Source organism: Aphelocoma coerulescens, chromosome 14 (assembly GCF_041296385.1).
Source record: "Aphelocoma coerulescens isolate FSJ_1873_10779 chromosome 14, UR_Acoe_1.0, whole genome shotgun sequence".
Taxonomy (NCBI): domain Eukaryota; kingdom Metazoa; phylum Chordata; class Aves; order Passeriformes; family Corvidae; genus Aphelocoma; species Aphelocoma coerulescens.
Window position 1 is genome coordinate 10,103,855 of NC_091028.1, and position 14,637 is coordinate 10,118,491.

Sequence of the window (14,637 nt, forward strand, 5' to 3'; positions counted from 1 at the left end):
GAGCAGCTGAGCACTGCAGAGATTGGCTCCCAACCCAGAAAAGGGGCCACAGTCTGCTCTGGCACCAGCCTCTCCTGGGGCGCGGGTGCTGCTGTCACCCCCACAGTGGCCACACGTGCTCAGGCAGCAGCCAGAGACAGCGAGCCACGAGCTGGCCACCGGCGACCAGAAGGTGGTCGCACGGGGACCACGGCGGGGGCAGCAGGAGGGATCGGAGCGAGGGAAGGAGGTCGGGGACAGGGTGCGATGTAGGCGGTGGCAGGACAGAGACGCCAAAGGGGCGGCCTGCCTCATTAGAGCCTGAGTGGAGGGGCAGGTAGCGCTGTCCCCGCTGTCCCTTGGGGCACTGCTGCCATCTGCTGGCAGATCCCATCCTGCGCCGGTCCTGAGTCCGGCCACTGCGCCACGAGGACCCTCTGTGACCCCACTGTCCTGTGCCCCCTCCCAGGCGCTGTGGGATCACGTGTGGCTCCAGCCCGGACACCCCAAGGTGCCCCCCAAGCCTCCCTGCTGCCCCAGGGAAGCCAAACCCCAGAACGGGTCCCGGTGTCCACCCCTGGCACAGCCGATTGCCGCTCTAATAGCCCACTCCTGGGCTGCAGGTTCCTACCACACCAACCCCTTCCCGTGCCCAGACACCCCCCTGCCCTATTGTTCCCCACCAGGCATGGCCTGGAGTGGCCTTTGCATCATCCAGTTTGGGCTGATGGACCAGGGACAGGATCAGGCCCTTGGCCGCAGCAGGGTGGAGCAGAGGCTCTGCTGGGCTGCTTTCCCCAGGGAATATCCAGCTCCATCCTCCCCAAGGCTGCTGAGGGGTAGAGGAAGCTCATCCCGAGATGATTTCCTGCTGCATTCCCATCTCCTGGGGCTCTCTGGGATGTAGGGATTTGCTGAGTCCCATCCTCCATGTGACAGGCGAGCACACACAGAGCCTCTTCCCACGGCCTCCTGACCTTCCTGGCCTTCCCAGTATCTCCGTGTCCCCTGGGACCAGCACATCCCAGGATGACCATTGGAGATTGTGCCTTACTGGGTGTGGGGACACCCAGGGACACCCTGCACACCCCTCTCTGCTTCCCACAGGCACTGGGAGCCTGGAAATGCCCTCAGTGGGGTGTTACAGGGCATGATGCAGTCAGGAAGTGGGATTAAGGTTTGGGAGAGGCGAATCGCCGAGCCCATGTCCCCACAGTGGCCCTACAAGCACCATGGCTCATCCCACCCTGGGCAGATGGCAGCAGCATCCTGCTCCTCACTGGAAAATGCCCAAATCCATGGGCAGGGACTGCGCTGCAGCTGTCCCTGGTTTAATTCCTCTCAGCAAAGCAAGGCAGTGTCTGGCGGATTTTCCATGTGCTCCATGCCCCAGCCCACACACAGGAAGGCTGAACAGCTCTGGGGACCTTCCCGCTGGGAATGATACCCGGCATGCGAGCCCTGCAGACTCCGTGCCTGACGCCCACGGGAGCAGCAGGAAGTTTTAGCGCTCAGTTTTAGTCTAAAAGGGATTTTTTATTCCCTAGCCCTGCAGAAGAAAACTGGAAAAAATCAACCCCCCCGAGGGGCCACAGCCCAAAGAGCCATTATCAGTTGTGCTGAAAGCTCGCTGCTCAGAGCTGAGGCATGGAGTGTTCGCTCTGAATTCTGAAGAAACCAGGTGCGTGCATCCACCCACCTCCCCCCGCCTCCGCCATTCCCACCTGCCATGATTTTCTTGCTTCTGGAACAACCATTCCCCACCAAGCCCCTTTTTGGCAGCTCAGCCCTTCCAAAGGCACCAGAGATTCCCGCATCAGCACTGCCTGTGCTCTCCAGACACCCTTCCCAACATCCTCAACCCGTGCCCAGCCCATCACCATCCTGTTCCCATCCAAACCCCGGCCGCTGCCTGTTGGAGTGAAAGCTCCTCTGGATTCAGGCCCAGAGAGAAGCCAAAGCACAGGAGTCGAATTTAAACCTTTGGACAAGCTGAGATACATGAAGCCACACCAAACTGAAATAGAAATATAGATTTTTTAACTTTTAGTAGAAATATATGCTAAGTGCCTTAAACATTAAAAAGCTGCAGCAGAGACCTTAAACACAGTTCTTACCGCAGCAGTGTTACCTTTTCACAGAATTCTTTACTTTAGACAAAACATAGATAGAATTATACTGTTCACATTTTTTAGATGGAGTGTTCACATAAACAATAAGAGCTGATAGAAACTGCATCCGCAAATCTGTGTAATACCTGTGTAACACTGGTGTAAGGCTTACAAATGTCAGAATTAGACCAGGATAGGTTAAGGAAAGAAAAACTAGAATTGTGTGTTAATCTTATTGGTCAATTAACAAATATAATCCACACTTCTGTAGGAAAGAATATAGAGTATAGAGCGTATAGAGCATATAGGGTATAGAGCATATAGAGCACACAGAGCATATAGAAGAAGCTGGTTTTGCCTGCTGTTTGCTGTTGCTGCTTGCCTTTATCATGAACCCCCTTCAAACTTTGCCTTCAAGAAAGCTATGAGACTATGAAATAAATAACTTAGCAGAGCAGCAGCCTCCTCTGCTCTCTTACCCTGATCTGAGAAGGAAGGGTACCCCGTCAAAAGCTCAACAGCAGCCCACCACTCACCGCGGAGGAAATGCCAAATCCTGCTGCCATCCTTTGGCACACGGGTCCCCTGGCACCCGGGTGGGCTGGCACGGCTTCCCTCACCTCCCCCGCACATCTGGGCAGCTGTGGCCGCGACAGGGCCCGCGTAGTGCCCCGGCAGCGCTGACATCAGCGCAGTTTCCTGCCCGCCGGCGCCGCCGCACCGTGTGCTCAGCCCCGACCCCACAGCCCTGTGGGGTGCGAGCCCCAGACAGCCCCAGGACCCCTCCAGCCTCCCCGCCACAGCCATGGAGTCGGTGGCCCTGTACAGCTTCCAGGCGACGGAGAAGGACGAGCTGCCCTTCCAGAAAGGGGACACCCTGAAGGTACCGCGGGCAGGGGTCACCAGCCGGGGGGGTTGGATGCTGCTGTTTTGAGGGACAGAGTGGGCACATGGTGACACCAGCGCTTTCTTTGTCCCTGACTTCATTGCTTCTGGGGCTTTCTGTGGGATGTAAGGAGCCAGCCTCGAGGATTTTGGTGTGTGGAGCAGCATTCCCTGCTTGTCTGTGCCACCAGGCATATCTCCAGAGGGAGACGCCCCAGCTGGGACAGGGCCTGTGGCCTCCCTGGCTATCAGTGCCACCAGCTGTGCTCTGCGGCAGCCCCCCCAGGGCTGGGACACGTTTTCCCTGTCCGGGGGGCACTGGAGGTCACAGGGATCCGGCAGCGGGGAGCATGTACCCAAACACCCACCCAGGCACTGGCAGCGGGGTGGGCTCTTAGATGCCGTCTGGGAATCCCAAAAAGCTTCAGGAGGGCTCAGAACATCCCTGGGGGGCAGCAGCCCCGCGATGGGAGTGAGGGCACCCATTCCCTGCCCAGCTGCTCATCCCTCTCCGGCTCCTCCCGGACCCCTGGCACTCTGTAGCCCCCCGGGGAGGGCGAGGGCACAGCGCGGCTGTAACCCAGAGCCCCAAACCTGCCCCGCCGTCCCTGCCTCCCGGCGTGTTTTCCCCGTGCCTTGACCCGGGGTTTCGGATCCTGTTTTCACAGCTGTGCGGGCCCCGGGCCCCTGCGTGGGAGGCTGGAAAATGTTGTCACACGGAAGCGGTGTCAGCACCCACTGCCACCGTCCCGGGGGACGCGGGGGCCTGGCTGATATCCCGGCTGCTCCAGGGACAGATTTCACGCTCTTCCCTGGGCAGGGGTTTGGGACAACACCAGACACCTTCCAGCTCTGTACAGATGACCCCAAAGCCCCCAGACCGTGCCAGCACTGTCAGAGCCCTTTTTCCCCAAGGGAAAGTGTGGGTGTTGGTGGATGTTGTGGGGTCTGGGGCAGCAATGGGATCCCACTCAGCCCCTCTCCCAGGGGAAAGGCAGCCAGGCTGACACCTCCCTGCTCCTCCCCCGCCTCAGATCCTCAACATGGAAGATGACCAGAACTGGTACAAGGCTGAGCTGTTCGGCTGCGAGGGCTTTGTCCCCAAGAACTACATCAAGGTCAAGCCACACCCGTAAGTACCATCCCAGCAGCAATCCCAACGGTGCATCCCAATTCCTAAAGGTCTGCCACGGGCCAGGGTAGTCCCACACGTGGGGAAACTGAGTCATAGAGATGGGGTCTGCCTGCCGGGTCAGTCTGCCAATGCCACCACAGCCCGAGGGGACAGGAGGCAGCAGAACACCCACGTACCCCCAAAAATCCAACCCTCACACCGCACTGCCACTAAATAAATGATAATTGAGGAATAACAAAGCGTTATGGGATTACAGCTGCATTAAACACAATCCTATTACCGTGTTATTAAAACCCAGCTTAATCCATCCCTGACTGAACCTGTGTTTTATGTATCATTAGCCCCTGGTAAATCACATTTAAATGCCAGAGCCAACGCGTGGGCTCGGGGCAGCCCGGGGCACATCCCACTGCTTCTCCAGCTTGGGATAACAACCCGGCATGAGCGAGACACGGCCTCTTCCATGCAGCACCTGAAGGGCTGGCACTGGGAGATGCTCTGTGCTCAACTCCGAGGCTGATCGTTCACCGGGTAATTTTAACAGTAGCAGAGAATCTTCATGGCCCAGGGACCTGAAACCCCCGGGCACAGCCTTGGCAGGGATAGGACGCGGGGACTCTGCTCCTGCAGCTCGTTTCGGCAGCTGCCGGCAGTGCAGGCAGGAGGGGTTTATCCTGGCACCGAGGGGTTTGTGCTCTCCACATGGAGGGGCCGAGGGGCGCGGAGGAGGGGACAGGCAGCAAAGCGGGGGCCGAGGCCCGCGGTGTGACGGGCCAGGTGACAGGATGCGGTCGCGGCTGTCGGCGACGCTGCGCTCGCCCTGCGCGGAGGGGGAAGCGCACCCACAGCGCCCTGCGGTGCCCCCCCGAAAATGCCGGGATGAGCCGGGAGGGGGAGGGAAGGGAGAAACTGTCGGGGGAGGGTCCCAGTCCTGTGAGGAGCCCGATGGAGACCCCGCTCCCGCCGGCACCGGGAATCTCGGTGCCCCCATCCCGCAGGGTGGGGATGCGGCGCTGGGTGGGGTGGGGTGGGGTGTGCCCAGGGGTGCCCGCGGGGCTCAGCCCGGTGCCCCTCGCAGGTGGTACGCGGGCAGGATCTCCCGGCAGCTGGCAGAGGAGCGGCTGCTCAAGCGCAATCACCTGGGAGCCTTCCTGGTCCGCGACAGCGAGAGCACCCCGGGCGAGTTCTCCCTCTCCGTCAGGTGAGCGGCTTTGGGACAAGTGGCAGGAGGGGCAGGGGTCCCTGCAGCCCCCGCTTTGGGGAGCGAGGCATCGGGCAATCCTCGTGTGTGCTGAGGGAGGGGTGAGCAGCCTGCCCTGTCGCGAAGGGGCTGCGGAGCCGTGTCCACAACAAATCCAGGCACAGCCTCGCGCAGCGCCTTCCCCTCCTTCTCAGCTCCGCCTCCATCCCCGCTGCTTCCCGCTCCCTGCACCGCTGCCTCGCTTGGGGTCCCTGGCAGGGACAGCCCTAAACACGATCCTGCGGGTGATGACGGGGCTGGGGCCGAGCTGCACGCACAGCCCGGGGACACGGCCCGGGGGAACAACGTGCCTGGAGCATCTCCATGACTTCGGGATCCGCGGCCAGGGCGGTACAACGGGCAGAGCCTGTCCCGGGGCATCTCACCCGTCCTCTGCCCCGGCCTGGGGAGCAAGGAGCGGCCCCAGGCCAGCCAGGCACTTTCTCACCCTTTTAATCCCTAATTAAACGTTTTGGGAGGTTCTTGCCCATTATGAAAGGGAGCCGTGCTCTGCGTGCGTCACCAGCAGCGCGGCCGGGTCCTGCCCCTGCCCGGGGGCCTGGCAGCGCCGGGGCTTTGCAGTGTGGGCACCCCAACCTGCCACCCGAGGCACACCCTATGGGGTGGCAGCAAGGGAAATCCTGCCCGCCCCGTCCTCCTGCAGCGCAGGGGTCTCCAGAAGCACAGGGAAGCTGGGAGTACAATCCCAGCCTTTGCAGACTCCTCCTGGCATGTGCTGAGACCTGCAGCTCTCACCACGCCTTCCTCAGATGTGGCTCTGGACAAAGGCACCTGCCCTCCACGTGGCTGGCACGCTGCCATCCCTGAGCCCACAGGCATCCCGCTGTGCCAGGGCCGGGTACCGAGCTTTGGCTGCCTGTGGGATGAGTTGTAGCAGGTCTCAGCTGCGGGTCCTCATTGCAGGGCCAGGACTGACCCCAGTGCCACCGTGACCCCCACCATGGCAGGAAGGGTGCAATGACAGCCACGGGCTCATCCCGACCTTGCCAGCACCCCCAGCTTTACCCACCTCAGGGGGTGCTGCCAGCATCCCAAGGCCGGGGTGACATCCATCCTCATTCCGCAGCTACGGGAAGCACGTCCAGCACTTCAAGGTGCTCCGGGAGAGGAATGGCAAATATTTCCTCTGGGAGGAAAAGTTCAACTCCCTCAATGAGCTGGTGGATTTCTACAGGATGACCACGGTCGCCAAAGAGCAGCAGATTTTCCTGCGGGACGAGGACCAGACGGAGGAGGTACCGCCATGAATGGGGCCATGGGGTGATGGCAGGGCTGGTCCCAAACCCCTGTGAGAGCCCTCTCAAGGCTCAGTGTCCCTACAGAGGGGGACAGGGACATCCCTGGTTGGCACTTGGTCCTTGGCTCAAGGGAGAGAGGAGCAGGAGAGGGTGCAGCAGCCCAAGACAGGCAGTGCTGCAGGGAGGAAGAGCTCCTGGAGCAGCTCAGCAGGGCAGGGCAGGGCACACATCACCGTCCCTCGGGCCAGGGGTGATGCCCAGGGCAGGTGGCAGAGCCCAACCAAATCAGGACAGGGCACAGCCAAACTCCAGCAAAGCCAGGCCCTGGGGCGGTGGTTGTGGAGGTGGCAAAACCGGACCTTGGGAGCTGGGCTGGGGGAGGCTCCAGCACCTGGAAGGACCTGGGAAGGTGAGAGGTGCCAGCTGCCTGCAAGGGTCTCCTGGGCACCCATCTTGGGTCTCCCAGCAGCAAGAACAGGGAGTCTTGTGCCTTGGGGTGCTCCCCTGCATCTACAGTGTTCCCCTGATCCTGGGGTGCTCCCCTGCATCCCTGCCTGTGTCCTGCACCCCAGGCTCTTTCTTGCACCTGGGGTTGTCCCCAGCACTCCGTTCTTCCCATGGCAGGATTTCCCTGGCTTCTGTCTCTCTTCAAAGCAGGCACTCCAAGGCTGGTCCTCGTCCAGCACAGTGTCCCCATCACCCTGGGGACCCAGGCAGTGCTACCCAGTGCTGGGGGTTGGCAGACGGGGACCCCTCTCCTCCCACCAACCCCTGCCCTCGGCTTCCCTGCAGAGGCAGAGACCCCGATTCGTGCAAGCCCAGTTCGACTTCTCAGCCCAGGAGGGCTCCCAGCTGCCCTTCCTCCGCGGGGACATCATCGAGGTCCTGGACTGCCCCGACCCCAACTGGTGGCAGGGGAAGATCTCCGGCCGCGTCGGGCTCTTCCCCCGGAACTACGTCCACCCCATCCACAAGTGACCTTCACCCCGCTGCAGGTGACCGGGCAGGACCCGGCCCCGCTGTCCCCACTCACCAGAGCTGCCTCTGCCCGCACACAGACTGAGTATCCCTTTGTCCCCACGATGGTGCCTGTCCCAGCGCCACCCCACTGGGTCCTTGTGCCACGGGGCACCCTGAAACATCAGCTGTGGCCCCCCATTTGCCTGACCCCGAGAGCCCGGGGATGGGGCTGGCAGCGGTGCTGGCAGCGGGGAGCGTGGAGTGTTCAACCACGGCTATAAAAACTTTTCCAGAGCCACAATCCGGTGGGATGACAGCAACAGAGGGAGTGAGCCCAAAACCCCAAACCTTGGCTCCTCTCCAGATCCCATAAGCAAAGCCCCGACTCCAGGGAGGGCTGCAGGCAGCCAGGACACAGCCGGGATCCGTAACTCCACGAAGGACTCAGGGTACCAGGGAAGGCTGATCCAGGGGGATTCCGTCCTGTGGGTGCTGTTCATAGCTGCAAATTGTGGCGCCTTTTTATATTATTTTTTATTTAGGGCCAGTAAAATGTGTTTGGGTGTCGCCCTCGAGTGCAGCTGCTCCTTTTCCAGCCCTGCCAAGGTGGTCCTGTCCCTCCCTTCACACAGCTGCTCCTTCGCTGTGGTTTTGCTTCCCTGCAGCCCCCATTTCCCCACCCCAATGCCTGTCCTAAACCCCTCCCAGGGATTTTCTGCCTCCAGAAATGCCTCCCACACCTCACAACCCCTGGGATGCACTCAGAGTCTGCAGTGCTGAGAACACCCAACTCGCTGCACCCGTGGATTTAAACATCATGTCCCAAACAAGTGAAAACTGCCACCCAAATTCGCATTTTTCCCCTCTCCAAGGGCCTCCTCCCCACCGCAGGGGCTGTCAGGGCTCTAGGCAAAATAGGCATAACAGAAAATATTGACACACATCAGGACAATGGCGTTGATGCCACAGACACGGGCCCAGAATGGGGGTTCCATGGTGTCCTTGAGAGCCATGGCTGGGGGTCCTACGGCCTTGGGTGGCTGCTGGGTGTCCAGGCTGGCTGAACAAGAACCTGGCACAGAAATATGGTGAGTGTAGGGGACAGATGATGACCCCAGGGACAGCCACCTCCTGGCAGGTGGCACAGTCCTGGGGAAACTGAGGCACAGGGTGTCAATGCCACCCTGCTGCCCATTACAGGCAGGGATTGAGAGGCTGCCCCCCCCCTCCACCTGACACCCCTGAGGACACACTCACCATTGGGGGGTCCCCGGGTTGTGCCACACACGGAGGGCGGGGGGGGCTCCCGTGAGAGGGTCCACCAGGTGAGATCCTTCAGCTGGAAACCAGAGGTTTGCTGGGAAAACCCTCCCAGGGCGGAGCCCACCACAGGGACCCCCCCAGCAGAGCTCGGGGTGCACAGGGTGACACCGACACCTCTGGCTGAGGTCGGGGGTGCCCCACTCACCTGTGTTGGGGGCACTGGGGAGGTCAGCAGGCTGCCCCCCACCACGATGGCAGCTGTGACAGCAGCCAGCAGCACGGCAAAGTGCAGGTAGTGGATGTCAGCGAGCAGCCACGGCCGCTGGTCAGGGACCCCACAGAGGGGTGTGGGGTGGGCCAGCTCCAGCCCCATCCTGGCCAGTCCCAGTGCCAGCCCTGCCATCAGGCCCCAAAAAGCTCCCTGCAAAGCCAAGGCCCACAGTGGGTGGCTGGACAGGGATGGTCCCCCCACAGTGGGGACAAACCCCCAGGAGCTGCCCCCTCCAGCCAGCCCTGAGAGGGGGTGGAGTGGTCCCTGTGTTTTGGGGCATGGCCAAGCCCTGGTCCCCCCTCCAAGGGGATGTCCCCTGCCAGCTCCATGCCACCCTTGGTGGCCATGCAAGGCAGCATCTGCCTCCTCCTTTAGGCTTCCCCCAGCTCGGTTCTGTCCCCAGCCCCTCCAGCATCGCCTCCTCCTTCCTCCCCCAGCCTGCTGATCCCCACTGTGTCCTGGGAGCAGGGCAGACGGGGAGGTGTTGGTACCACCCCTGATCAAGCTGTCCCCAGGACCACCCCAGCCGTGTACCTGCTCATTAGCCCGGGGCCAGAAGACGGCCAGGATGAAGACAGCGGTGACAGGGGGAGCCAGGTAGCTGGTGACAGCCTGGATGTACACGTAGAGCTGGCCACCACTGGAGCTCTGCAGGATGGGGATCCACACCACGCTGAGGGCCACCAGCACCACCGTGACCACCCTGCGAGCGGCAGCGAGGTGCTGCAGGTGACATTGCTGTCACTGCCCTGCACCTGCAGCATCTCTGTGCTGCGTCAGGTCCCACTGCTGGTCCCAGTGCTGCCTGGGGATGCAGGTGCATCACTCACTGCTGGTGACATCCCCAGGACCACGGAGGATGCTGATTGTGCCACTACCTGCTCCATCTCAGGTGGGCAAGCACTTCCCAGGCCCCTGCCCAGCCCTGGCAGCTGCTAAATTGGACCCCCCAAAGGAAAACACCAGGCGATGGACACCAGGTGATGCTCTCAGCACCGCCATGGCCAGCCAAGGCACCCAGCTGGGGGCTGGGGACATGGACTGAGCTGCCCCGTGCTCAGCTCCCCTGGCCAGACTGTGACAGAGGGGTGTGTTAGTCCCCAGCATCACCCTGACCCCATCCCTGCCCAAATCCCAGCCACACCCTGCAGCATCACCCTCCTCTGAAGCACAAGGCGTTGGCCAGACCCCAGATTTTGGGCCCAGCCTAGGCAGGACCCATCCCAGAGCTGCTGTATTTATAGCTCAGCCCAGCTTATTTACAGCTCCACAAAATTCCTACATCTCCATCTGCTCATCTCGAAAAGCAGAAGGAAAAAATAAAAGAAAAATAAAGCCATGAAAGCAGCTCTAGCTGGAACTCCTACTGCTGCCTGGTGCTGCAGGAAGGGGAACCAGCCCGAGCGTAAAATGTGCGCCCTGATCCATGGGGAAGGAGAAATCCCTCTGTTTGGAATATCTGTGAGCCACAGAGGATCGAATCAAAGAATGATGGAATGGTTTGGATGGGAAAGGACCTTAAAGCTCATCTTGTTCCACCCTCTGCTGTGGGCAGGGACACCTTCCACTAGACCAGGCTGCTCAAAGCCCTGTGCAACCTGGTCTTGAGGCTAAAAGATCATGGAAAAGCAGGAATGTCTGAGTGAGGCAGGAGCTGGGTGTGCCGGGTGGCCGAGTTCTGCTGATCTGGGCAGGGAATGAAGAGCAGCACCCGGCACAGCCCGGGCTGGGGGAATTCGGGAAGGATCAGCTGTTTGCATCACCACACCACAACCTTGGCATGGAGCAGCATCCAACACCAGCAGGAGTTTCCAGCCAGGCACCACGGCCACGGCAGGAGCTCAACCCCCAGGTCCGGGAACTGGGAGCTCTTTCCCACCCCACAATCAAAGCCCTTTCCTCAGGGCTGGAACGAGATGAACTTTAAGGACTCTTCCAGCCCAAACCATGATCCCAGGATGTGACATCCCCACCCTGGAAGGTCCGGGGGCAGTTGGGACCCCCTGAGAGCTACTCAGGACCCAACCCATCTTTCTCCACGCTGGCAGGAAAACCTCAAACTGGCAGCCTAAACAGCTTTTCTCCCCTCTCCCAAGCACATTTCCTTGGCTCTATCCCTGCGATCCGCAGCGTCCTGCTCGCACCGATCACCCGACACTAAGTTCCCCGGGATCCACCGCAGCAGCGACTCCCGCCCCGGGCGGGCAAAGCCCTTCGCAAACATTCATTATCCATCCTCGGGAAAGCTGTCCTGCCTTGTCACACCCTTGTCACCGGCAGCGAAGCCAGTGCCAGGGAGGGGCTAAGCAGGCTCTGAGACAAGCGCCCCGCTTCTCAAGGGGGAGCCTGCGGGACCCCAATTCGCCGGGATCGCTGCCCATCCCCTTCCCACCCTCCGGAGATGGAGGATGCCAAGAAACAGCTGCTCCTGCAGCTGCTGGTCCAGCCAAGCCTCCGCACAGCCCAGCCGAAGCCCTGACCCAGATTCGCTCCTTGTTATTGTCTGCCCGGGCCGAGGACGCTCCCGGCGCCGTGGCACCGTGCCGGGGCGTTGCCCAGCGCTGACTGCGCCGCCCCGAGCCCCAGGGCTCCCCGCCGGCACCGCCACCCCGGGAGGGGCCGGGGATGTGCGGGCAGCGCTGCCCTCTGCCACCCGCCGGAGCTCCCCCGTCTGTGACCTCGGCCGGGAGCAGCCGCGGCTTCCCGGGGGACCGGGCAGGAGGCGACGGGGAGAGGCTGCACCGAGCGGCCCGTCTGCATTTCCAGCGCTTTCATCCATAAAATAATCCAAGGGCTTGTTTTCCTTGCATAAGCCAGGCTGAGTGGAGGCACTCTGCAGGCTGGACCGGCCCCACCAGTCTCCCCGAAACCCCCGGTCAGTACCGGCCCACGAGGAGCAGCTCCCGGTCACCGGCCCGCGGCCGCAGCTTCCTCCAGATGTCCATGGTGAAGAGGGTGCTGCTGCTGTTGAAGATGGAGGTCAGGGAGGACACGAGCGCTGCCATCATCACCGCGATCATCAGACCCCGCAGCCCTGCGGGAGAGAGGGGGAGTCAGGGAGCGCTGAACCGGGAGGGATGGGATGGGATAGGATAGGATAACCCCGGGATGGTGCCTACCCCTCTGCAGCCACACGCTGGGATCTCCCCTGGGGCAAGTATAGGATTTGGGAACATTCAGCTGCACCCTGGGATGCCGGGACCTCATCCCAGCCCTGGCAACAGCCCCGGGGTGCAGCAAAGCCCGGTGGAGATGGAGTCACCCCCTCGCACCCACGTACCACTGGGCATCAGCTCGACCACCAGCTTGGGGTAGGCGATGTTGGAGCAGCCCACGGCGGCCCCGCACACACGGGCGCACTCGTCAGGGTCCACGCAGGCCACGGTGTCTGGGGGACAGAGGCAGGTGACACGTTGAGACCCCTGACAGGGTGGGGGCAAACCCTGCGCCCCTTCACCCTCCTCATGCCCCCTCCCACTGGGCAGATACTGACCCTTTGCTGTGGCCACGATGCCCAGACCTTGGCAGGACACCAGGAGGAGAAGCAGGGAGCACATCGCACGTGGAAATCCACCTCTGCCTCCCCCACCTCATTGCCACCATCAGCTCCAACACAGCAGGATCCATCCCGCCCCTCACCTCCCGCTGCCCACACCCAGCCCGGTGCAGGTTGGATCTATTCCCACATTAAATCCAGTGACAGCTGCCCCGGGGGGATCTCCAGAGCCCCACCAGCACCTGGGGCCACGGCCGGAGGCAGCAGAGCCCCGGGTCAGGCACTGCCCATCCCCACCCACGGGGCCAGCCGGGTTCGTGCACCGTTGTGGCAATTTCCTGGGCATGGGCAGCACCAGCAGCTCCCGGGATTTGCGTGGCAGCGCGCCAGGACCATCAACACCCAATTATTTCTATGTCTCAACGAGCACTGAACCCTTTTTTTTTTAATTGTTATGCTCATAAAATATTGAAATGGATGGAAATTAATGTCAGGCATAAATATGGATGGGCTGCCCGGCTCTCCAGGCTGAATCCGCCCAGCCAGGAGCACGGGGACGGGCACGGGTGATCCCTGCACAGCACTGGGAGCATTGTCCTGGTTCTCCTGGGTGGTGACCTCCACCAAAGCAGGGTGCAGCCCTCAGCCTCCCAGTTTGTCTCAAACACCAGTGGTGACACTTTGGGACTTTCCATAAAGGAGTGTGGGGCGCAATGGGAGCACGACTCGGTTGTGGGCAGACCACAGGCCGTGCTCAGCACATCCCAAGGATGCCAAAAAGCCCAACGTGGGCTGCCTTTCCCCAAGGTCAGAGTCAGCGGTGACTCTGTCCTGCAGCAGCTGTGAGCAAAGCTGCCATCAGCGCTCTGTGCCTCAGTTTCCCCTCTCTAAAACACCACGTTGTGCACGGCTCCATGCAAATCCTTGGTGGCTGGAGGGTGGAAAACGTTCCAAAGGGCAAGGCAGTGTCTGGATGTTGTACTCCAGCTGAAATGCCTGCCCCAGGCCTCAACTCTACCAATGAACACTTGGTGGGACCTCAGAGTGAGTGGGAAGCGGGAGCCCCCAAGCCAGGAGCAGTGTCTTACCCCACCGCCTCACTTTTAGGCCCTCTGCTAAAAATGGAAGATTAATTAGGACCTTGTAATTAATGCTTCCATCTGCAGGAAAAGGGGCCGTGTCTGCAGCAGGTGCTGCCTGTCCAGCTGGATCCACCCGGAGACGCCTGGAATGGTGAGGACCAACCTGCTCGGCCACAGAAACCTGTGCCTGCACACAGGGGCTGCACCCAATTTGGGAGCTAAATTCAGCTGGGGGAAGAAGCCCCCGGGGTCTGGAAATGGGGGACCCAGGTGTCGTCGCCCAGTGTGAGGATCAGGTGTGGGGCTCTGCCACCCCAATCCGCCCCCACCAGCCGGCTCTGGGAGCCAGCGCACGCCACACGATGGCTGGGATGCAGCATTTACCTCACATGCAATAAATCATTAGCACACACATCCCGTGGAAGAGTCCGTGAATCTCCTGGCACAATAAAAACAGCTGGAGCGAGTGGCCGAGGTGGCAACAACCACAACACGCTCCTGTTATGCCACACACCCACACTCCAGCACCAATCTGGGCCATCTCCCATCATACCCAAAGAGGCCCTGGGTGCTGGCTCAGTGCTCACCTCTGTCCCATTTGCTGTCCCCATCACTCCCAGCAGCGCTGGGATTTCACCTAAAACACGCAGGTTTGGTTCCAGCTCCCTCAGTCTCTGCTGCACCAATCATTGACCAGGCCACGGTGTGGGGATGTCATCCCACCACTGGGAAATCCCTGCAGGGTCAGCACAGCCTTTCCATGAAGTCACCAGCTCCACCTGAAACACCTCCAGAGCTGATATTCTTTGGGAGCATCAATCTTCCCCGTGTTGATGTGACACTTGGGGACACGGTTTAGTGTTGGACCTGGCAGTGCTGGGTTGGACTTGGTGATCTTTTCCAACCTTAATGATTCCGTGATTCCAACACATAGCTGTCACATTCCTGTGTCCCCC

General features: G+C 61.0%; 2 protein-coding genes across 5 annotated transcripts in view; one reads left to right on the top strand and one right to left on the bottom strand.

Moving 5' to 3' along the window:
- The first annotated feature begins 2,846 nt into the window (after window positions 1-2,846).
- On the top strand, window positions 2,847-7,984 carry GRAP (GRB2 related adaptor protein). 2 transcript variants are annotated; one of them, XM_069030329.1, is made up of 5 exons: window positions 2,847-2,973; window positions 4,010-4,107; window positions 5,189-5,311; window positions 6,438-6,606; window positions 7,264-7,984. In XM_069030329.1, the coding sequence occupies exons 1-5, from the start codon at window positions 2,896-2,898 to the stop codon at window positions 7,585-7,587; spliced, it is 792 nt and encodes a 263-aa protein (XP_068886430.1). In that variant the 5' UTR covers window positions 2,847-2,895; the 3' UTR covers window positions 7,588-7,984. The 2 variants fall into 2 exon arrangements, with proteins under 2 accessions (XP_068886430.1, XP_068886429.1); XM_069030328.1 differs by having other exon boundaries at window positions 7,402-7,984.
- A 102-nt stretch (window positions 7,985-8,086) lies between these two features.
- Window positions 8,087-14,637, bottom strand: part of SLC5A10 (solute carrier family 5 member 10) — a 39,418-nt gene continuing 32,867 nt past the window's right edge. For 2 of the 3 annotated variants that reach the window (XM_069030323.1, XM_069030322.1), the window contains exons 10-15: window positions 12,384-12,491; window positions 11,987-12,137; window positions 9,638-9,806; window positions 9,038-9,253; window positions 8,827-8,908; window positions 8,087-8,641 (exon numbers count right to left, since the gene is read on the bottom strand). In XM_069030323.1, the coding sequence (XP_068886424.1) occupies window positions 8,475-8,641; window positions 8,827-8,908; window positions 9,038-9,253; window positions 9,638-9,806; window positions 11,987-12,137; window positions 12,384-12,491 (893 nt within the window). In that variant the 3' untranslated portion in view covers window positions 8,087-8,474. The remainder of the gene's footprint in view (window positions 8,642-8,826; window positions 8,909-9,037; window positions 9,254-9,637; window positions 9,807-11,986; window positions 12,138-12,383; window positions 12,492-14,637) is intronic. The other variant, XM_069030324.1, reaches the window with a different exon arrangement.

Coding starts and splice junctions, on each gene's coding strand:
- GRAP (XM_069030329.1), top strand. CDS start 2,896: ATGGAGTCGGTGGCCCTGTACAGCTTCCAGGCGACGGAGAAGGACGAG. Junction 2,974..4,009: donor AGAAAGGGGACACCCTGAAG/GTACCGCGGGCA, acceptor CCCCCGCCTCAG/ATCCTCAACATGGAAGATGA. Junction 4,108..5,188: donor ATCAAGGTCAAGCCACACCC/GTAAGTACCATC, acceptor TGCCCCTCGCAG/GTGGTACGCGGGCAGGATCT.